The 25,174-nt window shown below is 35.7% G+C and overlaps 1 protein-coding gene across 6 annotated transcripts; it reads right to left on the bottom strand.

The window, feature by feature from the left end:
• Nucleotides 1–3,027: 3,027 nt before the first annotated feature.
• LOC110640337 (uncharacterized) lies at nucleotides 3,028–24,526 on the bottom strand. 6 transcript variants are annotated; one of them, XM_058137374.1, is made up of 19 exons: nucleotides 24,358–24,526; nucleotides 24,199–24,280; nucleotides 23,886–23,939; nucleotides 23,570–23,751; nucleotides 22,376–22,492; nucleotides 22,205–22,247; nucleotides 21,847–21,935; nucleotides 21,628–21,717; nucleotides 20,038–20,092; nucleotides 18,586–18,642; nucleotides 18,342–18,441; nucleotides 16,834–17,047; nucleotides 15,742–15,907; nucleotides 15,629–15,666; nucleotides 4,516–4,582; nucleotides 4,317–4,421; nucleotides 4,188–4,213; nucleotides 3,173–4,089; nucleotides 3,028–3,074 (listed from the first exon to the last, which is right to left on the bottom strand). In XM_058137374.1, the coding sequence occupies exons 3-19, from the start codon at nucleotides 23,891–23,893 to the stop codon at nucleotides 3,063–3,065; spliced, it is 2,286 nt and encodes a 761-aa protein (XP_057993357.1). In that variant the 5' UTR covers nucleotides 23,894–23,939; nucleotides 24,199–24,280; nucleotides 24,358–24,526; the 3' UTR covers nucleotides 3,028–3,062. The 6 variants fall into 6 exon arrangements, with proteins under 6 accessions (XP_057993357.1, XP_057993355.1, XP_057993356.1 ...); XM_058137372.1 differs by having other exon boundaries at nucleotides 23,917–23,939; XM_058137373.1 differs by having other exon boundaries at nucleotides 24,199–24,251.
• Nucleotides 24,527–25,174: the final 648 nt, after the last annotated feature.

The following is a 25,174-nucleotide window of genomic DNA, read 5'->3' as shown; positions in this document are numbered from 1 at the left end:
CTTCAAAATAATCTTATAAAATATATTAAAATGACTAAATAATTTTAAAGTAATTAAATACATAAATTATTTATTCCTTATCTAATAATAAGATCAAGCACAACATAATGAATTGTTTAAATTAATAAAATAATATTAAAATAATATCAAAATTATATTTTTATTAAAAAAAATTCGAGTTGTTACCCAAAGACTCTTAAAAAAAAAAAACTCCGTTATGGCAGTGACAACAGTAGATAGAGAATGGTTAAAGGGCACTAAAATTTTTAGGCTTGACAGGCGATAGAATGACAAAACCTCCGAGATAACGTAAGTTGCCAAGCAATTATTTTATGGGTTCAACTACCTTGCAATCATCCAAGGAATGTGATAATTTTAAATATTCCATGGGTTTTCTCATGGTTCCTTTGCGGGACATAAAGATGAATTTGACTAATGAATGCTAGAAATGACGATTTTGAGCTATCGAAGAGGATTAAGATAACGTATTTCCTTTAGGGTTGAGCAGTTTTCAATTAGAATTAAAAAATTAAATCAAATTGAATCAATTCAATTTAATTAATTTAATTTTTCAATTTAATCAATTTGATTCAATTTTTAATTTTAATAATTTTAATTATTTAATTCGATTTGATTATTCTCATCAAAAATTAAAAAAAAATCAAATCAAACCAAAATCCTAAACTATGTCATTTTAAGCAACTATTTATACCATATATAAACTGAATCCCTAAACCCTATTTCTCTTTTCCATAGAGACACCTTTAGTCTCTAGCAATCGTCCTTCCCCATCTTGCTCATCCTCCTCCTTTGCACTCTTTGATCTTTCTACATGTAAAGGCTAAACTGCATCTAATTTCTGTTTTTGGTCTTCATCACGTTGTTCTCTTTGATCAGTGCATCGTACTACCAATGTTCACTCGACCCATTAGACAGAGACCCCAACACATCCTCATCTCGAAACCATCAGAAGACCATTCACTGAGTTCGCCTCGATGCCATTAGAGATGGAGACCTGTTGTCGATGTGCCTTATGGTGAGAGATCGTCGATGATGAGTGAATGCTTCAATGATATTTTTTACTGTTGAATATAATTATTTATTTGAATGTAATTATTCAAATCTATAAATTGTAATTTTTCAATGATGATTTTTGTTGGTGTTGTTGATTGAATTTGTTAGCGGTGTCGATTTAAATTGTTGTTGTGAATTTGGGCTACTAGGAATTTGGGATTGAGACGGGGGAATTGGACGACACCATTTGGGACTGGAAATTCAAGATTGTGAGACAGGGGAATCATTTGGTCATTTCTTCGAACCATGGTTTTAAATCGAATCAAACTGAATTGATTTGATTTTTTTCTAAATTCGGTTTGTTTTAGTTAGGATTTTACATTAATTAATTATTCAATTTATTGAACCAAATAGGCCGAATGCTCTCTCCTACTTTTCTTGACATCTATTTCATTTACAGGCTAAACTAATGATTTTGAAAGATTTTAAATTGTTTTTTACGACTTGTGTTTTATCTTGATATAGTTTTTGTGATTCAAAATAAAATATAAAAATTGAGCTTACCTGGGTTTGAACCAATTATTACTAAAAAATTAGAACTAACTAGCCCTCAACCCTTGTAAGCCTCTTTCTTTTAGATGTAAGACCTTGACAGTCCCTTTGAAACCTGAAACTTGAAATATAGCAGCAACATGGAAAACTAAAACTGAAATTGGACATATTCTGTTCTGATACCATGTTACTAAATTGATAGGGTGGAGGGAATGAATGGGCTAAAGGTGAGGGTCCATGAAGTATGAAGATTGGACTTGACTAACCATTGCTAGAAGGCTAAAACTAATCAATTAATTAGTTGACCCTTAATCCTTATGAGCCCTTAGGATTCCTTTTCTCTTTTGGATGTGGGACTCTCGACTATTATTATTATTAACTTCTTTTGGTTATCTGCCAATAGGAATCACCTAACATGAAGTGGATACCAGTAGTTTTGTCATCTGAGAATGTCCCCATGTGAATTAAACAGTAATTGCCTTCAACTGTGAATCTCCATTTCGTTTTACCCCTTATATTCTTCTTTTAGAAGGCAACTTTCATTGATTGATTAACTTGTCCACCCGAACAGATGCTTGGAGGAAGGAGCACAAGAACTCTTGCTGAAGCTTCTTCAGCTGTCAGATATATCAAAATTGAGATACCATACAAAACAATTCAACAATCCATGCCAAGGAATGCTTTGCATGGGAATATGAAAGTGCCCCGAAGAATAATATTACAAGTAGAAAAAATATCATGGAGAAATATTTTGAGAAGAAAGAAAAATAAATATTAATGGCTTTATTTGACCATACAATATGCACCCTGCAACCAATCAGAAATGCATAACCTTTACTAGCTGGTTCTTTTGCCAACATGTATTATCTACTCATAAAAGATTTCGGTTTAAGCCAACCAATTGCCTTTTGCTCATTGTTACTTGATTGGTGTTGTATATAACTTCTTATTTGGCAGAGGCTTTTGCTTAGATTCATATTCCCATTTTCATACACATCATCAACAGGGTGAGCCAAAGTTTTGGGTAGCGAAGACTCGTGAAACTAGGCTTATCAATCCCTAGACTAGTGTGCTATCAATTACAGTTCATGTCCTAAAACATGGGCAAAAGAAGGATACGAAAATTCTGTGTCTTTCCTTCCCTTGGTCCCAAAACAGTCTCCACATCTAATAATCATCAGGAAGGCATACCTTCTTCACAGTGTCTACCTAGATGCATCTTTTGGTACCTTCTGCATGCAAAGAAGTTGAAGGACAGCTTTCTAGCATCATCAGCTTGGGAGATGAGATGAGACAATTACCATGTCTTTTACTTGCTATTTTCTCCAGCCCCTTCATTTTCTATTTCTGTATTAAGATGAGTGAAGCATATTTAGTTCAACAGAGGTAAAAAGTAAAATGACAGCCAATAATTTTGAGAGTCCTGAGAATGGATACTGAATGGTAAAGGTCAAAGATCACCTTTGTTCCCATCTTGACAAAAAGGAACTTCATAATCATGGTGATGTCTGAAAACAAAGTAAACCACCTATTTTAGTACACATGCAACATGGGTTTCAACGGAAGTACATAAGAGAGATTGTAGTTCAAAGTTCATTAGACATACTCTACCATCTACACTGCTTTCAGATTTGTCAGAGATCTTTGCAGAAGATGATGTCTCTGAGGTTCCATCCTTCAACTCCTTGCACATAGGGCCAGCTTCCTCTGAATCTAAAGAATACTTCACCTTCAAGTTCTTCCCAGTAAAAATTTCTTTTTGAGGCTTGATATTGTCATGGTTGGCTTGCTGAGATTCTGTTCTATTTTTCTTATCTTTGCTCATACTTCTAAGAGCAGATAAATCGAAAATCAATTTCTCTCCTTCAGAAACAGCATCTTGTGATGAATGTGGAGGCCGGCTTTCCAACTCAAAATCTGAAGACTCTGGAAAAATATCTGGCTTGGTTGCCCCATTCTCAAAATTTGATAACGTAGAGGAAGCATTAGAGTGTTTCTGACAAGATTGTTGAAAAAAAGCATAGTTTTCAGAGATGCAACCGCCATGAGGTGAAGATTTAAAAGGACTACCATGTTTGGATCTACCTAAAGAGAACTTGGCTTCAATATGTGGCTCAGGGACAGGGAATATATCAAAAGTATCTTCATTGAAAGGCTTGGACCCTGAGGAAGGAAGTTTTGTTTTGGAGGTTTGACATACAGAACTGTAATCCAAGTCCATATGGGCTGAACTATATCCTTCTTGAAACAACCAACTCCCATGTTGTCCTATTTTCCCCTGGGAAAGATAAATTAGGTTATGGGTTGATTGGGCCTTTAACAAAGTTGGCATCTGTGTACATTTTCCTGACCAATGAGCATTGCTTCCTTTCTGAAGGTCATCCTTATTTTTGAAATGCTTTTCTTTGGCAAGTATGCTTTTATCACCATGCTTAATGTCAGGGCCAACAAAAGCATTTTGCTGTCTTCTGTTGTCTCTTGCTTTGGAGTTCACTTTTGAAATATCACTCTCCTCGCCCCTCACTGAACATGCAAAAGAATCGCTTACAAAAAGCAATAAATCAGAAAGTGCCAACTTTAATTTATGAACACTCGATGCAATAAAAATATATATATATAACCTGCTGTGGATGAGCATGACTCCTCACTGCCAAGAGTTTATGGAAGGAAACAAACCATCAGTTAAAGGAGCAAAGAAACTGAGGAAGACTGGGAGATGGTGAAGGGTGACTGCTCTCATAAGCTTTTACCTCAACAAACTCAAACTTTCCTTTGCATCTTCCAAAACAAAGCAAGACCAATCAGGATGTGCAGTTACATCTCCAAAGTCAAAATCTATGCCCAGCAAATGACGCCTGCCACCACATAAGGCAAAAGTATTACGTGCATATCCTGAAGACAGAAAGCCATTTTTACACAAAAAATAAATAAATACATATATGGACAAACCTTGTCTCTTTCAAAGTCAAGAAATTGTAATCGTTTTCTGATGTTTGGTGGTTTTGAGCAGACGAATCTGATTCCCAAAAACAGATAGCAGTCAGTTAATAACTGAGCAGTTAGTCCCATGCTTTTTTAAAATCCTGATCTTCTATACCAATAAGAAGTGTACTCAAAAGCACAAAAAAATAATAATAAATAAAAAAATAAAAACTCTAAGCTCTGTTACAAACAAGAATCAGAATGTGCATGAAAAATAGCTGAATAATTTCAGTTGAATAAAGAAAATTTGAAAACATATGAAAGTGGAACAGGAATTGAGGACAACACTCACAAGTAGACTTCAACATTTCAAATAGAAACATCAAACTAAGAAGGAAATTTAACAAGTTAAAGGGACAAAGCCTAGAGCAATAGAGCATACAAATAAAGAGTTAAGAACCTATGACTAAAGCACGATAACAAAAAAGTAGCAAGAACACAAGAAACAACATGGATGCAACTCCACCTGCAATTGTACTGGAAAGTAAACAGTTAACAGTCTCAGGATTTTGCCAAAGACTCTCTGTAAGAACAGTGTGACATAATAAGGCCAAAAATTAAAAGGAAGACTTTGTAGTTGTGACTCAGCGTGTAGCGCAGAAAAGGATCAATATATGATTAAACTCTTGAAAATAAACAAGATCTAATCCAATATCATAAGAAATACAAGATTCAATCCAAAATCAAGGGATAAAATAAAGCAAACATAACTTTATGAAGAAGAAAACATCATTGAATAAATATGAAAACTTGCACATAATGAAAATATAATGGGCATTTATTGAGTTATAAATCTTCATCTAGATATGAATAAATTAAAAAGCCCAAATCTAAATAGAAAGCATATTTAAATACTTAAATTAAATAATAGAAATAATATTTTAGAGTCCTAAATAAACAAAAAAAATATAAATAAATCCTATCTAGGAAAATAAAGAGGCCCATTAAAATTAGGAATCTTTGTGAAAATAGAAAAACACAAGTCTTCGAGTCTAGTATGGATTTGCGCACCACATAAAGTATTGAACAATAAAAAACTACATTGAAAGATCACACCATAACTCCTTCTTAAAAGATATAGAAAGAGATGATTCTCCTTAATATCAATTAATCTGTACATGGGTATATATATACAATTGATTCCTATAATTGTGTTTTACTAATTAGGAAGAAATCCTAAATAATAAATCCTAAATAGGAATACAGAATACAGAATATACAGAGAAATAATATAGTGATTGACTTTCCATAACACTCCCCCTCAAGTTGGAGCATAGATGTTAATCATGCCCAACTTGTTACAAATGTAGTCAATCTTAGCTCCATTCAGAGCTTTTGTGAAAATATCTCCTAACTGCTCTCCAGTTTTGATGTGTCCTGTTGAGATGATCTGTTGTTGAATCTTTTCACGAATAAAGTGACAATCAATCTCAATATGTTTGGTCCGCTCATGAAATACCGGATTAGAAGCAATATGGAGAGCAGTTTGATTATCACACCACAATTTCGCAGGCAAGGAGGTCTTAAAACCTGTCTCATCTAGTAATTGAAGTATCCACATTACCTCACATATTGATTGTCCCATGGCTCTGTATTCGGATTCAGCACTAGATCGAGACACTACACTCTGCTTCTCCAAGACACCAAATTTCTTCCAACAAAAACGCAATATCCAGTAGTTGACCTCCTGTCAACCTTAGATCCAGCCCAGTCGGCATCTGAAAAGCATTCAATATTCAAATGCCCATGATTACTGTTATGGAAAGTCAATCACTATATTATTAGTCTGTATATTTTGTATTCTGTATTCCTATTTAGGATTTATTATTTAGGATTTCTTCCTAATTAATAGAACACAATTATAGGAATCAATTGTATATATATACCCATGTACAGATTAATTGAAATTAAGGAGAATCATCTCTTTCTACATGGTATCAAAGCAGGTCATCTATCTAGGGTGACTATTTGTTCTCACCACCTAGCTCAGGAAAGACCTTGGCCGCCGACCGGCCGTTTCGACCCCGATCAACATCGCCGGCATCGCCTCAACCCCCTCATTCCACCACTGTGTGCTGTTGCCTGATCCAATACACCATTAAAGGACTTCTGAAGTTTGGCTCTCAGATCCTATTTCGGTATTTGCTTGATTTGTGATTTTGGGTTATTTTGCTGCTATAAGCACTTTGGATTAGCGTTTCAATTAGTTTTCTTTGTCTCAACAAATGGCAGATAATAAGAATGTTATTTCTGATGTGATTCCGGTGATGACTAAGATCACGGAACACAAACTTAATGGTTCGAATTACCTGGAGTGGAGTAAGACTGTTAGGGTCTACTTGCATAGCATTGATAAGGATGATCACCTTACTAAAGATCCACCCACTGATGATACACAACAAACTTGGCTAAGGAAAGATGCTTGGTTGTTTTTGCAGCTTCGGAACTCGATTCACAGTGAGATAATTAGTTTAATTAATCACTGTGAATTTGTTAAGGAATTGATGGATTACTTAGATTTTTTGTATTCTGGTAAAGGAAATATCTCCCGTATTTATGATGTTTGTAAGGCAATCTACCGTGCTGAGAAAAAGGATAAGTCTCTCACGGCTTATTTTATGGATTTTAAACGGGTATATGAGGAACTTAATGTATTGTTGCCTTTTAGTCCTGATGTGAAAGTTCAGCAGGCTCAACGGGAACAACTGGCTGTTATGAGTTTTCTTGCAGGCCTTCCTTCAGAGTATGAGACTGCTAAATCTTAGATTCTCTCCAGTTCTGAGATTTTCTCTTTGCATGAAACGTTCACACGGGTCCTTCGTACAGAGAGTACCTAATCTTCACAGCCTGCCAGTAGTGCTCTTATTAGCCGTAATCCAAATGGACAACAGGGTAATAAAAGAGAAAGTAGAGGAGGAATTACAGGTAACAGAAGTAATCAGCGTAATGGAGAGGCTAGTTCTAATCAGAACTCAAGAAGAGTCATTTGTTATTATTGCCATGAGCCTGACCATACAAAATATAATTGTCCGCAACTTCAGAGGAAAAATCAGCGATCACAGATGGCAAATATGGCAGCAGAAAATTCTACAGTATCTTCCTCTGAGAAAACTATTTTGGTATCTGCAGAGGATTTTGCACAATTTTCCTAGTATCAGGCATCTTTAAAGCCTCCCAGTTCCCCTGTCACTGCGATCGCTGAATCAGGTAAATCCACTACATGCCTTGTATCTTCCTCATCCAAATGGGTTATTGATTCTGGTGCGACAGATCACATGACAGGTAATTCTAGTCTTCTATTTGCTTTTCAGTCTAATCTCACTTCCTCTACTGTTACTTTAGCTGATGGTTCTACTTCTTGTGTCATGGGTTCTGGAACTGCGAACCCGACTTCGTCAATTTCTGTCTTCTATTCTGTGTCTACTAAAATTCTCTTTTAATCTACTTTCTGTTAGTAAACTTACTCGTACCTTAAATTATTCTGTTTCCTTTTTTCCTGACCAGTGTTTGTTTCAGGATCTTACGACGAAGCAGATTATTGGTAGAGGACGCAAGTCAGGTGGTCTCTACATTCTGGAAAATCATGTACGCGATCATTTGTTTGCTCCAGTACCTTAACACCTCTTGAAGCTCATTGTAGATTTCTTTGTCTACACGAAAAAGCTGTGTCCTCAATTTCAGTCTTTATCAGTACTAGAATGTGAGTCGTGTCAGTTTGCAAAACATCATCATTTGCCTTCTGTGTCTAGAGTCAATAAACGGGCTTCATCCCCTTTTGAGTTAGTTCATTCTGATGTTTGGGGTCCTTGTTCTATTACTTCTAAAACCGGATTTCGTTATTTTGTTACTTTTGTTGATGATTACTCTCGTGTTACCTGATTATATTTAATGAAAAATCATTCTGAGTTATTTTCTATCTTTTGTGCCTTTTGTAATGAAATCAAAACTCAATTTAATATTTCTGTGCGCATATTAAGAAGTGACAATGCCAAAGAATACTTTTTAGCACAATTTCAGTCTTATATGACACAAAATGGCATTCTTCATCAGTCTTCCTGCGTGGATACCCCATCCCAAAATGGCGTGGCCGAAAGAAAAAATTGGCATCTTCTTGAGGTAACTCGTGCTCTTCTTTTTCAGATGAAAGTTCCTAAACACTTTTGGGCAGATGCAGTTTCTACGGCATGTTTTTTTATCAATCGTATGCCGTCTTCTGTCCTTAATGGGGATATTCCTTATACTGCTTTGTTTCCTACAAAATCTTTGTTCCCTATTGAACCCCGTATTTTTTGTTGTACCTGTTTTGTGTATGATGTTCATCCACAGGTTACTAAATTGGATCCAAAATCTCTCAAATATATCTTCCTTGGGTACTCCCGGCTCCAAAAAGGGTACTATTGTTTCTCTCCTATTCTTAATCGTTATCTTGTTTCTGCAGATGTCACATTTTTTGAGTCCACTCTATTTTTTTCCTCAATCATCTGTGTATGAGAGTCAGGGGGAGGAGGATGATCTCTTAATATATGATGTCCAACCAATGTCTAGTCCTCTCCCACAGCCTGTTCCTTCTATCTTTAGACATACTCGACTTCCCGTTGTTCATGTTTATTTCAGGAGATTGGAGATTCCTGACTCAGATCCTCCACCAGCTACTTCGTTGGAAGATCCTGAACCTCATACTGATCATGATTCTAATCTAGACTTACCCATTGCTATTCGTAAAGGTAAAGTTCATGTACTTACCCTATCTCTTCTTTTGTTTCTTATAATCGTCTTCTTGTTCTCGGAGTTTTGTCACTTCTTTAGACTCTGTTCCTATCCCTAATACTGTTGGTGAGACACTGTCTCATCCTGGCTGTTGTGCTGATATGAAAGAGAAAATTGAGGCTTTAGATGCTAATGGTACATGGGAACTGTTGACTTTGCCCACTGGTAAGAAAGCTATTGGTTGCAAATGGGTATTTACAGTAAAGGTAAATCTTGATGGTTCTGTGGCTAGGTTAAAAGCACGGCTTATAGTAAAAGGATATGCTCAGACATATGGGGTTGATTACTCTGACACTTTTTCTCCTGTAGCTAAACTTACTTCTATTCGCTTGTTTATCTCTTTAGCAGCTACATATGATTGGCCCTTGCATCAATTGGATATCACGAATGCTTTCCTTCATGGTGATCTTCAGGAGGAGGTATACATCGAGCAAGCACCTGGGTTTGTTGCTCAGGGGGAGTTGGGTAAAGTTTGTAGGCTTCGAAAGTCTCTTTATGGCTTGAAACAAAATCCTAGGGCATGGTTTGGGAGATTCAGTGAAGCAGTACAGGAATTTGGTATGCAAAAGAGTAAGTGTGATCACTCAGTATTTTATATGCAATCTGAGGCTGGTCTGATTCTCCTGGTAGTCTATGTGGATGACATTGTCATCACTGGGAGTGACTTTGCAGGTATTTCATCTCTTAAAACCTTCCTCCAAACCCACTTTCAGACAAAAGACTTGGGATTGTTAAAGTATTTCTTGGGTATCGAAGTTATGAGAAGTAAGAAGGGTATTTTCTTGTCTCAAAGAAAATATGTCATCGATCTATTGACAGAGATAGAAAAATTAGGTGCTAAGCCTTGTAGTGTACCAATGACTCCAACTTTACAATTGTTAGCAGGAGATAATGAGTTGTTTGAAGATCCAGAGAGATACAGGAGATTGGTAGGAAAATTGAACTACCTTACAGTCACTCGTCCTGACATTGCTTATGCCGTTAGTGTGGTAAGTCAGTTTATGTCTTCCCAACTGTTGCTCATTGGGAAGCCTTGGGACAAATCTTGTGTTATCTGAAGGGCGCTCCAGGAAGAGGTTTGCTATATGATAATCATGGGCATTTGAATATTGAATGTTTTTTAGATGCCGACTAGGCTGGATCTAAGGTTGACAGGAGGTTAACTACTGGATATTGTGTTTTTGTTGGAGGAAATTTGGTGTCTTAGAGAAGCAAGAAGCAGTGTATAGTTTCTCGATCTAGTACTGAATCCGAATACAGAGCCATGGCACAATCAGTATGTGAGGTAATGTGGATACTTCAATTATTAGATGAGACAGGTTTTAAGACCTTCCTGCCTGCGAAATTGTGGTGTGATAATCAAGCTGCTCTCCATATTGCTTCTAATCCGGTGTTTCATGAGCGAACCAAACATATTGAGATTGATTGTCACTTTATTCGTGAAAAGATTCAACAACAGATCATCTCAACAGGACACATCAAAACTGGAGAGCAGTTAGGAGATATTTTCACAAAAGCTCTGAATGGAGCTAGGATTAACTACATTTGTAACAAGTTAGGCATGATTAACATCTACGCTCTAACTTGAGGGGGAGTGTTATGGAAAGTTAATCACTATATTATTTCTCTGTATATTTTGTATTCTGTATTCCTATTTAGGATTTCTTCCTAATTAGTAGAATACAATTATAGGAATCAATTGTATATATATACCCATGTACAGATTAATTGAAATTAAGGAGAATCATCTCTTTTTACAATTATCATATAGCAAACCTCTTCCTAGAGCGCTCTTAAGATAACACAAGATTTGTTCCAAGGCTTCCCAATGAGCAACAGTTGGGGAAGATATAAACTGACTTACCACACTAACGGCATAAGCAATGTCAGGACGAGTGACTGCAAGGTAGTTCAATTTTCCTATCAATCTCCTGTATCTCTCTGGATCTTCAAACAACTCACTATCCCCTGCTAACAGTTGTAAAGTTGGAGTCATTAGTGCACTACAAGGCTTAGCACCTAATTTTCCTGTCTCTGTCAATAGATCGAGGACATATTTTCTTTGAGACAAGAAAATACCCTTCTTACTTCTCATAACTTTGATACCCAAGAAATACTTTAACAATCCCAAGTCTTTGGTCTGAAACTGGATTTGGAGGAAGGTTTTAAGAGATGAAATACCTGCAGAGTCACTCCCAGTGATGACAATGTCATCCACATAGACTACCAGAAGGATTAGACCAGCCTCAGATTGCCTATAAAATACTGAGTGATCACACTTACTCTTTTGCATCCCAAATTCCTGTACTGCTTCACTGAATCTCCCAAACCATGCCCTAGGACTTTGTTTCAAGCCATAAAGAGACTTCCGAAGCCTACAAACTTTACCCAACACCCCCTGAACAACAAACCCAGGTAGTTGCTCCATATACACCTCCTCCTGAAGATCACCATGAAGGAAAGCATTCTTGATATCCAATTGATGCAGGTGCATTTTCTTGACCAGTGTTTGTTTCAGGATCTTACGACGAAGCAGATTATTGGTAGAGGACGTGAGTCAAGTGGTCTCTACATTCTGGAAAATAATGTACCGCGGTCGCTTGTTTTCTCCAGTACCTTAACACCTCTTGAAGCTCATTGTAGATTGGGTCATCCTTCTTTGTGTACCATGAAGAAGCTATGTCCTCAGTTTCAATCTTTATCAGTACTAGAATGTGAGTCGTATCAGTTTGCAAAACATCATCGTTTGCCTTCTGTGTCTAGAGTCAATAAACGGGCTTCATCCCCTTTTGAGTTAGTTCATTCTGATGTTTGGGGTCCTTGTTCAGTTACTTCTAAAACTGGATTTCGTTATTTTGTTACTTTTGTTGATGATTACTCTCGTGTTACCTGGTTATATTTAATGAAGAATCGTTCTGAGTTTTCTATCTTTTGTGCCTTTTGTAATGAAATCAAAACTCAATTTAATATTTCTGTGCGCATATTAAGAAGTGACAATGCCAAAGAATACTTTTCAGCACAATTTCAGTCTTATATGACGCAAAATGGCATTCTTCATCAGTCTTCCTGTGTGGATACCCCATCCCAAAATGGTGTGACCGAAAGAAAAAATAGGCATCTTCTTGAGGTAACTCGTACTCTTCTTTTTCAGATGAAAGTTCCTAAACACTTTTGGGCGGATGCAGTTTCTACGGCATGTTTCTTGATCAATCGTATGCTGTCTTCTGCCCTTAATGGGGATATTCCTTATACTGCTTTGTTTCCTACAAAATCTTTGTTCCCTGTTGAATCTCGTATTTTTTGTTGTACCTGTTTTGTGCGTGACGTTTGTCCACAGGTTATTAAATTGGATTCAAAGTCTCTCAAATGTGTCTTCCTTGGATACTCCCGGCTGCAAAAAGGGTACCGCTGTTTCTCTCCTACTCTTAATCGTTATCTTGTTTCTGCAGATGTCACATTTTTTGAGTCCACTCTATTTTTTCCTCAATCATCTGTGTATAAAAGTCAAGGGGAGGAGGATGATCTCTTAATATATACCGTCCAACCAATATCTAGTCCTCTCCCACAGCCTGTTCCTTCTGTCTCTAGACCTACTCGACCTCCCATTGTTCATGTTTATTCCAGGAGATTGGAGATTCCTGACTCAGATCCTCCACCAGCTACTTCATCGGGAGATCCTGTACCTCATACTGCTCATGATTCTGATCTAGACTTACCCATTGCTCTTCATAAAGGTAAATGTTCATGTACTTACCATATCTCTTCTTTTGTTTCTTATAATCAATTGTCTTCTTGTTCTCGGTGTTTTGTTACTTCTTTAGACTATGTTCTTATCCCTAATACTGTTGGTGAGGCACTGTCTCATCCTGGCTGGTGTGCTGCTATCAAAGAGGAAATTGAGGCTTTAGATGCTAATGGTACATGGGAATTGTTGCCTTTGTCCACTGGTAAGAAAGCTATTGGTTGCAAATGGGTATTTACAGTAAAGGTAAATCCTGATGGTTCTGTGGCTAGGTTAAAAGCACGCCTTGTAGCAAAAGGATATGCTCAGACATATGGGGTTGATTACTCTGACACTTTTTCTCCTGTAGCTAAACTTACTTCTGTTCGCTTGTTTATCTCTTTAGCAGCTACATATGATTGGCTCCTGCACCAATTGGATATCAAGAATGATTTCCTTCATAGTGATCTGCAGGTATTTCATCTCTTAAAACCTTCCTCCAAACCCAGTTTCGGACCAAAGACTTAGGATTGTTAAAGTATTTCTTGAGTATTGAAGTTATGAGAAGTAAGAAGAGTATTTTCTTGTCTCAAAAAAAATATGTCCTCGATTTATTAACAGAGACAGAAAAATTAGGTGCTAAGCCTTGTAGTGCACCAATGACTCCAAATTTACAACTGTTAGCAAGGGATAGTGAGTTGTTTGAAAATCTAGAGAGATACAGGAGATTGGTAGGAAAATTGAAATATCTTACAGTCACTTGTCCTGACATTGCTTATGCCGTTAGTATGGTAAGTCAGTTTATGTCTTCCCCAACTGTTGCTCATTGGGAAGCCTTGGGACAAATCTTGTGTTATCTGAAGGGCGCTCCAGGAAGAGGTTTGTTATATGGTAATCATAAGCATTTGAACGTTGAATGTTTTTTAGATGCTGACAGGACTGGATCTAAGGTTGACAGGAGGTCAACTACTGGATATTGCGTTTTTGTTGAAGGAAATTTGGTATCTTGGAAAAGCAAGAAGCAGAGTGTAGTTTCTCGATCTAGTGCTGAATCCGAATACAGAGCCATGGCATAATCAGTATGTAAGGTAATGTGGATACTTCAATTACTAGATGAGATAGATTTTAAGACTTCCCTGCCTGCGAAATTGTGGTATGATAAGCTGTTCTCCATATTGCTTCTAATCCGGTGTTTCATGAGCGGACCAAACATATTGAGATTGATTGTCACTTTGTTCGTGAAAAGATTCAACAACAAATCATCTCAACAGGACACATCAAAACTGGAGAGTAGTTAGGAGATATTTTTACAAAAGCTCTGAATGGAGCTAGGATTGACTACATTTGTAACAAGTTGGGCATGATTAACATCTATGCTCCAACTTGAGGGGGAGTATTATGGAAAGTCAATCACTATATTATTTCTCTGTATATTCTGTATTCTGTATTCCTATTTAGGATTTCTTCCTAATTAGTAGAACACAATTATATGAATCAATTGTATATATATACCCATGTACAGATTAATTGAAATTAAGGAGAATCATCTCTTGCTACAGAATTAAAAAGAATATATCGTGGTTAACTCCTCCAGCTTGATTCAGTTTATGATTTCTCTCTTCAACACCACAAACTCCCAAATGATCAGCGAATCTCTTGAAATTGATGCCCTATATCCATATTTAATTGTTTTATAGTGTTTGTCTACTCTTTGATTGCTCGACAAACAACATGCAACCGCTGATCATCTTCATGAGGTTGATTGCCACTACTAATACCAGTACTGACCATCGTAATGAGGGTGAAATCCTTACTCTGATACCACCTGACGCAGTGTGTAGCTCGAAAATCAAACTCTTGAAAATAAACAAGAACTAATCTAAGATCTTAAGAAATACAAGATTCAGTCCAAAATATAATGATAAAATAAAGCAAACATAATTTCATGAAGAAAAAAAACTTCATAAATCTGAAAACTTGTACATAATGAAAATATAATGGGTATTTATAGAGTTCTAAATCTTCATTTAGATAGGAATGAATTAAAGAGTCTTTATCTAAATAGAAAGCATATTTAAAGACCTAAATTAAATAAAAATGATATTTTAGAGTCCTAAATAAACTAGAAAATATAAATAAAATCTATCTAAGAAAATAAAGAATCTCATTAAAATTAGGAATCCTCGTGAAAATAGGAAAACACAAGTCTTTAAATCTGGTATGGATTTGCGCTCCGCATCAAGTTGCCTACATGGTGGCAAAACAATCATGGCTCATATGTGCTTTGGATTTATTATATGAGACGAAAAAGGCAAAAAAAGGAAGGGGCAAAACAAGCACTGCATTTGATTGAACTTTCAACTTTCAACAATATTAGGTGAAACTACTAAACTAGGTCATATCTACAATTCAATGGAGTCCCAATGAAAACAATCTAAGGTTAAAAACCTGAAATTCCTTCAAGAAGTCTTTAAGTTTGAATACTATTATACAGGGTGGGGCCCTCTGTGTATAGCTCATTTAATATTCTGAAGTACCAAAAGCAAAAGTTAAACAGAGAATGAGAGAAAGCGGGAGAGAGAGAGAAAGCACCTAACAAATTGAATCTTTTTGTTGCTTTCATACAATCCCTGCATCAGATTACAGCAATCAAGAAGCTTAAGTCACAGAAGAGGGAGGACAAAGACAAAAAGATTAATGAATACCTCTTCTTCATCTGATAGGGACGTCCAAAAGCATGATTTGGTATTTCATCATTTCCATATTTCAAAAAGTCTACAGAATCACCATCTGGATGACATTGCCAACCTTTCCAGGACATATCACATTGCCTTTCATGAAGAAAATTGCCATCTAATAAACCAGACCTAGCTGAAAAGTGAATAATAACAATGACCATTCTGCTAAAACTATGGAAATGACAAAACTCAAGCATAAGAACAGCTGATCAAGCACTAGCAGAAAGCTAAATGGAAGGAATTCTGCACATATTGCCAACCTCAATTTCCTCAACAGAAATCAATTAAAGGTGTGTCCTAGTGCACAAAACTTCATGCATTGCATGCTCTAAGGAGTGTCAGAGTCCTCTCCTTGCATAGCAAGAAGGCTGTTTCCTTGGTTTGAACCCATGACCTCTAGGTCACTATGGAGCAAACATATTGATGCACCAAGGCCCAACCTCATCAACAGAACGCAATGTTCTATTATTGTATAGATACGAGAAACATACGACATTATTATGCCAGCAGCAGCGCATTTTACACCATGATGGCAAAAAAAAATATTAAATGTTCATGTCTCATGGTTAGAAGTTAATGAAAGATCATACATTTGAAGACACTTTTACATAAACATGAATGCATGCATTTTAACAAGAAAACATAAATTAAATGCCTAGATGGCTATTAGTGCTAGTTCATATCCATTCAATTAGCAATTTACTTAAAGATCTGATTGTTCATTTTTGCAATATTGTCATTCAGGTGACTAACAAAATGCAGATGCTTATCAAAAACATGGAAGCTAGCACTCAACCAATTGACACTAATTCAACAAGACTCACTTGGATATCATAAATTTGCATTATGGGAAACTTGCATAAAATCACAATTCTCTATTAAAATAGAGAGATTTTAATTACAGGAAAAATATATATTGAAAAATTACCATCCCAAGAATCTTGAACTTGGACATTATAAATTTGAAATCTAAGAACCAAGCATAAAAGTTGAAATTCTCTGCTAAAAGAGAGAGAGGAGAGCTCTTAGTTACAAGAAAAGCAAATATTGAAAAATTACCATCCCATAAGTCTTCATTGTCGTTTCCAGTGTTACAAAATGCTTTTCCAATAGAGAATGTGCTTCTTACTTTACTACCCTGGCCACCAAGTTGCATGTGATCTCTGACCTCAGATAAATTCTTCTTTAGCTTGCCACATGAATCCTCAATCAATGTTGAAAATTCTATGGAACCTCCAACTATAGGCATTTCAATATCTTGAATTATTGCGTCCTGCATGTAGAACATCGGACCAGTTTGCATCAAAAGCTTATCCAATTAATGCAAACAGCTTAAACTTTTCATATAGTATCAAGGGTTCAATAAAAAAGACCAGTCAGCAGTGTCATATCAGCTTCTTTAACCAAACAATTTTGTAATGTGGAAAATAATTCTACAGGAATATGTTATGACTAAGCAATTAGGGAATGAAATAAATAGCCCATTGCCTTGTAATTGATAGGCATTCATTAAATCAATAATACAACAATTATTTCCTCTTCCTCTCTCTCTCTCTCTCTTGTTCTAATGCTGGTGCTATGGTGTTCTGAGATTCTACTATGTAACAAACTTGTATCAGAGCTGTTAGATCAGTGGGCAACATCTATGGCAGATTACTCTTTCCAAATACCAGGTTCCTTCTGTTCTTCTCTCTTCCTCTCTCCTTCTGTCTAATTCTCCTTCTTCTCTGAGATCTCTGCTTCACTCTATTCTTCTTCTCCTTCTTCTTCTTCTTCTTCTTCCTTTCTCCAATTCTTCCCCCTTTTTCCCTAAGAATTCTTCCTTTCTTCCTTTCTCTAATTCTTCCCCCTTTTTCCCTAAGAATTCTTCCTTTCTTCCTCTATTTCTTCTTCCTTCTCTAAAATTTATTCCCTTTCTTCCCTCTATTTCTTCTTCCCGTCAATTCTTTTCTTTAATGTACAAACCCTGAAATTAGGGTTTTTGCTTGAAATTTGTATTTTCTTCAATTTCTTGAAATCTTCTTTCTTGCTCAAAATTTCTACTTTCCAAGAATCAGATCCCTGTTCTTGATTTTCTTTATTTCTTGAAGTTCTTGAAAGTCCAAATTATAGAAGAGAAAGAGAGAGAGAGAGAGAGAGAGAGAGAGAGAGAGGAAATAATTGTTGTATTATTGATTTGATGAATGCCTATCAATTACAATGCAAAGGGCTATTTATATCATTCACTAATTGCTTAGTCATAACAGAATATTATGATGCAAAACTGCAAATGCCCTTAATATATAACTATTATCAGTGCATACTATTCATGATCAAGCAAATGCTTAAAAGCCACCAATCAATCAATTGCATCATTTCAAGTATGAGATAAGATATCATAGAGACCTTTATTCATAGAGGATCAAGGAAAATGGATAAGAGAGGCAGTATCTTCCATTCAAAGGACACAAGTTTCGTAGGACAAGCAACTGAAGTAATAATAGACAGAAACGTAGAGAACAAAAATTAGATGAAATTAGAACAATGAGCAATATAATATTCACATATAGGTAGACTGGTTGTCTTACCACTTCAAGTTCAAGGTCATTCAGCACACAATTAAGGTTCCTTGATGAGTTTAATTGCCTTACAGCCTTGAATGGTGAGGAACAACCATAGGTAACATATCTGTAACCACACAAAAATTAACACAAGGCTTAGACTAGGTTTCAATCTTTTCCTTCTTTTTTTTTTTTCTCCTTTTACAATTCTGTTTAAATTTTTTCCATGTATTTAACATGATATAATGTAACTTCATCACAAAAGTCAAACCTGGTGTAAGTGGAGGAATTGGCAACCACATCAGAAAAACAAATATATTTCCTACATCTTTGTCAAACAAGAACATGACTCATGACAATCTCCAGTAAAGTTAAATGTGGATCTGAAAAGCAGATGAAAGAGTATACAGAATAGATTGGGAAATGAAACACCCGAATAACTTTTAACAGCACATATTCAAATAAAACCACCTCTATCAACGGTACATCAGTGGTACTCCAACAGCAAATAGAACTGAGAACCTCAAATATGGGGTTGTTGGGGGGAGGGGGGCAAACCTATGTAGCATGGAAACGGAAACGCGGACACGGGGAAACGCGAAAACGGACATTGGGAAACGGCATTTTAAAAAATATAGGAAACGGAAACGTGGGGGAAACGCGTAAATATAAAAAATATAGGGATATATTTATAAGTAAATAACATATATATATATATATATATATATATATATATATATATATATGAATTTGAAAGTTCTAGTTATAACAAATTTAAATATTAAAAAAAGAAAAAATAATGAAATTAATTATCTAATTAATTAATTAGATTATTTATATATTTATAATTATAAATAATTGAAATAATAAATATATAAAATAATAAAACTAATATTAAAATGCTGAAAATAAAAGGTTAAAAGTTTTAATATAGTGAAAATTGAAAAAAAAAATAATGATTAAAAAAATTTTCAAATAGGAGATTTGGGCAAGGAGTAGAGCCATGAAGAAGGAGCAGCGCCATCGGGGAAGGGAGCAGCATCGGATAGGTCGCCGGCACGCTGCCGCACCAGGTACTCCTCCTCCTTCTCCTCTTCTTCTTCTTCTTCTTCTTCTTCTTTTTTCTTTGCCTTCTCCTTTCTTCCTGGAGGTGCGACTTTTTTTCTTTTTTTTTTTTAAAGAAACGCGTGTCCGGCGAAGGAAACGCGTTTCCGATTTCAAGGAATTACGGAAACGGCCCGAAGACGTTTCCTCGCCGTGTCCTAACGTTTCCGGCAAGGAAACGTTTCCAAAACGGGGAAACGCTCCAGCCTCCCATTCCATGCATCCTAGGGGCAAACCAGTTTGTCTTGCTTCCAGGTCAGAAAACTAAAGTGAAAAACATATAGTTTTCACTAATTAAATGAGTCAAATAAAAAAAATCTTAAGGTGGAATTTACTTTACTATTGCATCCATGATCCATCGCATGGTTCATGATTATTATAGTTGTTGCAATAAAACCACATTACTTGATTAAATCTCCTAAATGTTTCTGTGAACGATACCACTGAATATAGAAAATGAAATTCCATATCAGTAGTTTAATTAAAGGAGCACAAAGTTAAAATTATGTTGCTGTAGTTTCAGTCAGTAAATAAATTAGATGCTGTTGGAAAATAAAAATTAATTTGAGAAAGAAAAGAAAACTGATAAACAGAAACAAGTTCAAATTCATCCTGTCACCTGTCAGGTTGTCGTGGTGAGTGCGGGGGTGTTTTTGTTCCGACTTTACCCAAACCTGAAGTGCAAAAGCAGGCATCAAACGACTTGGTGGGTGCCAAAACAATTATGGCAAATATGAAAGAATGATAGATATAACCCCATAAATCAAAGGAGTTCATTAAGTTATCTGCTAAAATATATCATTGAAGTTGTCCAACAGTCTGTCAAAGCAGGCACAATAGAATTTAAATATGCATACTCAATTCCTATAGTAGTATGCAAAGAAAATAATGTTGTGTCATAATTCATAAAGTAATCCCAAACTTGCATTCCTAGTAGCATATGGAACTGTTGTAGGAGCATCCAGTCAAGCATATTGTTTTTTACTCTAGGCAAAAAGGAATAGGCATTAGGTCTATTAACTGGTGTGAACGTTTTAGTGTTGCAATACATATAGATACCTGTCAAATATATACATGCGTGAAAGGTGTAGCATTTGCTACATGACAACAGACAAAAAAGAGAAGTTACATGTTTAAATTTCACAAACTGGTTAGCTTTTTTGGAGCTTTTTTGAATGATTTCTTAAGTTGCTTCACTCATTTCATGAGTTCTATTAGAGTTTAGTTTTCTGTTTACTACTAACTCAAGAGTAAGCCTTTGTGCAAAAGAAAGATTTCCCCATTGTGAGTTGGGGATTACAAGCCCTCCCGGAAATTTACAATGAAGGAATCCTTATTCAATATAGCACCCTGTCTCCTTTCTTACTGTTCTGTCTGTGGCTCCGTGCCTCTTGCTTCATGAGAGAAGCATAGGTAGCAACTCTTCTTCAAAAGTGCTAAAATTAGATATAAATAAGATGGAAAGTTTTACTCTTACCCAATTAACCACCCATTATAAAGGGGTATGACTTATAAACAGATTCGTTATATTTTACATGGGCATCGACAGAGTAAAAACAAATGAATCCAATAATGTATTGGCTAGGTAGAAGTTGGGCATGGATACCCATTCCGACCCATAAACCAAAGTATAATGGGTTTGCCATCTCCCCACTGTATTGGCTTCTGCCACCACTGTCAATCACCAACATGGTAGCAGCCACCACCCCCACCACCACCACCATTAGCAGCAACCGCAACCATGCTCCAGCCAATGTCGCCACAACCACCATAACTGCAGTCACAACAGCCATCAGCTGCAGCTCCTACCACCACCATAAGTGGCTGCGACTGCCGCTACCACCATCACCTGCTGCTGGTGCCAATACCGCTGATGCCACCACCACCAACAATTTATCATTAATTGGGTAAATATGTGGGATATAGTTGATTCGACTTACCTATATAAATATTAAATGGGTAATATATGAATCAATTTCATGGTTGATTTATAAGTTAAAACGAAGCCATACCCACCCATTTGCCACCTATGAACCAAAGTGAAATCAACAAACTTTGTAAAACACAGCTGTGGATGATACTTTTTGTTATATACAGGAAATGTACCTAGTTATAGTTGACTAATACTACAAACTAAAAGCAAATTGTGTTTCGCAATATATTTAGTGTTAAAACCCTAAATTCAAATTCTGACACAAAAAGACCATACCATCAACTGAAAATGCAACATGAGCTTCTGGAGTTCCTTCCAAATTTCTATTTGATTCATCATCACCAAGCAAATCAAAAAATGATAATTCTGAAAACAAATAAGAGGAAAGGGTAAACATTAAAGGAATTAGCACAGCTAGAATAATTAGCAAGGAGAAATTCAAACACAAGATGCATAGAAAGCAAAAGATTTTTATAATAAATATTATCTATTTACGTTGTTGAGTTGCTTTCCCCCAAAAGTCCTGTTTATTGTTGGTTCCATTGAAAGCATTGCTGTGATCATGTGAAGAACCAAGCAGAACCCTGGGATGCAGTTAGAAACATGGATTCATCACTAGGACAAGACAAACTCTTGCCGAAAAACTCCGTAAGGACAAATCACAAAAGGTTCAGCAAAAACCAAAAAGATAAGCTAATGTTTGTGTCCATACTGAACTGCGTAATGGACAAAGAGCACCATGACAATACAAATAAACTAAGTTCTGTAAGCATAAAGTTAAAATATAGCTTGTTGAGTGCAAAAGAGTAGAAAGATGTTCCATGATAACATGACCATTCATGCTCTCACTCACTTCTTTGTGGATACAGTCTCCACTTGGCTGCCTGACAGAGAGCCTGATTGCAGAATAATACCATTTATGCATTAAACATACAGACAATAGATAAAAATGAGAGGAACTTGGTAAGATTCAAAAACCAGTAATGGGCTCACAGAATACTGCCATATAAATTAGAAAACATACTTGCTTCCCTAATTTCATAAGAATCTACAGGACAGATTGTGCTGGCTCGAATTGCTGATGGATCTGCAGTGACATGATTCTTGACTGTTGAACCATTGACAATTGGATCTTCCCTTCCTTGGATGGTTGAATAGTAAGAAATAAAAGAAGGTAAACAAAAAGTTCATAAGATTTTAACATCATGAAAAGCAGTGCATTAAGCACTGAAACCAAAACTTATTAAATAATTATGGCTTGTTAATGTAATTAACAAGATCTAGCACGGATGGAAAAACCTTGTTCACACAACTACAAATTAGCTGCCTTCTTGAATGTCTTCTAAAAATGCCTGAACAGATTCTTCAGGATATTAACTGATTTTCTAATCTAGAGTCCACAAGGTGTGCACAATAACATAATAGAGAAATAAGTATTATACCAGTAGTGAAAATTTTACATTCTTTTGGGAAGGAATCTCAAATAGAAAAATAAATTGAAAATGATTCTTCATCTGGCTGGTTCACTTCAAACAGTAAAGTTTCCACTTAAATGCCAGAATATTATTAATCAGAACATCATAGCTAAAGCCTTAATAGAGTTGTTGAAAAGGCTAGGAAGCATGCAAACAAGATCTTCAGTCACGAAAACTGCCACAGGAACAGAGAAGGAAAAGAACTGATTGCTAATCATCCATTTCAATGTTCCAAGCAGATTCACAAACAGATTAAATGTTCTATTCTTCATTATTATTTCCCTATTGCTAAATGTTTTATTTTGATTTGCACTAATGATAAATGATATAGCTCAGCATTATACACTGATCTGCAGTTCTCATTTACTTTTTCTCGGAAAATTGGAAATTTTCAAAGGGGAAGGAGTGTTTGATTTGAGCTTATAACCTCGTGCCCTATGAAAAAAAAAAAAAAAAAAAAAAGAAGAAGAAGAAGAAGAAGAGATGAAAAATTCCTTGTAAGGGGTTACTGAAACTTTTAGATACTTAATGCTCAGAGAAGCAGGCTAATCAAACTATCAAAGTAATGTATAAAGCCATCAAAACAATTTTGGGGAGGTCTAACTGAAGATGGCTGCAATTGGCAACTTTTCCATAACATTCAGGCCATAATCGACAAAATTAAATGGTGGGACTAAATTTGAAACAAACACTAACGTTTTGAAATTTTTGGGCTATTTTCCCGTAAACTTTCAGATTCTTACCACTGGGGCAACTAGACTTGCAGTTTTGGGAACTTGCTGAAAAGCTTAGCAAATTGAGAACATCCAGTGACCGATGCTCTTTGTAATTTTCCAAACATTTGTGTTCTCCCCCTACAGAGCTCTCCAACCCAGCTGTTTGCTGGTGCATTTGCCGTCTCCGTTGTTCAAAGTATTTCTTTTGCCTATGAAATTCAACAATTATATTCCTGAATCTTTAATATATTCCTGAACCCTTTAACACTCTCATCTAACAACATAACATTTGACAAGAGAATTTATCCGAAAAAAAAAAAGACCACATGACAATTTTCCTTACTTTAACATACAGAAATCAAAATTTTTCGTACCTCTTCTGTATGGACTTCCTTGACTTAAAATTTCCAGGCCATCATGCACATATAAAAATGTTCACATATCAGAATACAAGTTCAACATTTCTTATTCAAATCATCTGATGATTTTATACAAAATTTCAATTCAAATTCACTGTAATTCACATATTGAGATGTCCAAAACTGTAATCCAAATTCTATCCAAAAATATTTTGAATTCGCTGTAATTAAAATTCGCTCTAAACATCACATAGAGTGAGAGAGAGACAGAGAGAGAGAGAAAGCGAAACGACTTACAGTTGTCACTTTCTTCCTCGATCCTCCCATCCATTGCAACATTTTGGAAGCTCCTAACAAAGCAGAAACAGAAAATGCACCACTAAAACCTAACATGATCCCAAAATGCAGCCAAAACAAACCGAGGGTTCGAAAATTAAATGGAAAAAGTTTGCTCACCTCAGAATGGATGAATACTGCGAACTCGGACGGCTAAGCTTGAATCAAAGAAATGCTCTCTTCTTCTAGCTTTCGAGAACTGATTAATTCGGAGTCAGAGCAGAAAGAGCGAGTTCCACAACCTCCACAACGACTACTATTGTGCTGATCCCCGGCCAAGCAGGCAGTTTTCGCTTTTATAGCTTTCGCAGTGCAGATTGACCAAACGCAGCGTTTTATGCATGGAAAAATGTATTGACGCTTGGCGGTCGCCAGTTACAAAAATAACTTTAGATCAATAAAAACAAAATTAAAAACACTCCAAAGGCAACTGAGCTTTGGTTGTACTGTAAATCTTATTTGTGTGATTCTGTGGACATGTACATTAAGATTATAAGCAACTTAATGATAAAAAAATTATATATCTATAAAATATATAAAAAGATATTAAAAATCAATAATCATAATATGATATAATTCTTGGAGAAAATAATTTTGAAGAATAAAAAATTAAATAAAATTTATTTTTATTTAAATTTAATTTTAGGAATATATTAAAAAAATAAGTCATTGCTTTTAGGTCCAATGATGCTAATAAGTAATTTTGATTAAATAAACAAAAGCCTATTATTTTTTATTTTATTAAAGAAAATTGAAAGAAAATAAAATTAAACAGAAAGTTTTTCTTTTTTAGCCTCTTTAAACCATTTTGTTTTGGGATTATATAAATTTCCTATATAATTTTTAACTTAAACCCTATTAATGCCGAGCAGGGGAGGAGAAAAAAATAGAAGAACGGACTCACTTAGCCATAAAAAAATGAAGAGACTCTCTCTCT

The sequence above is a fragment of the Hevea brasiliensis genome, chromosome 16 (genome assembly GCF_030052815.1).
Source record: "Hevea brasiliensis isolate MT/VB/25A 57/8 chromosome 16, ASM3005281v1, whole genome shotgun sequence".
In the NCBI taxonomy this organism is placed as follows: domain Eukaryota; kingdom Viridiplantae; phylum Streptophyta; class Magnoliopsida; order Malpighiales; family Euphorbiaceae; genus Hevea; species Hevea brasiliensis.
This window is presented reverse-complemented; position numbering and strand designations above follow the sequence as displayed.

Coding starts and splice junctions, on each gene's coding strand:
- LOC110640337 (XM_058137372.1), bottom strand. CDS start 24,240: ATGTTGCAATGGATGGGAGGATCGAGGAAGAAAGTGACAACT. Junction 18,442..18,585: donor AATTCCTCCACTTACACCAG/GTTTGACTTTTG, acceptor GTGTGGTTACAG/ATATGTTACCTATGGTTGTT. Junction 4,583..15,628: donor AAAAAGATTCAATTTGTTAG/GTGCTTTCTCTC, acceptor TTTGGGAATCAG/ATTCGTCTGCTCAAAACCAC.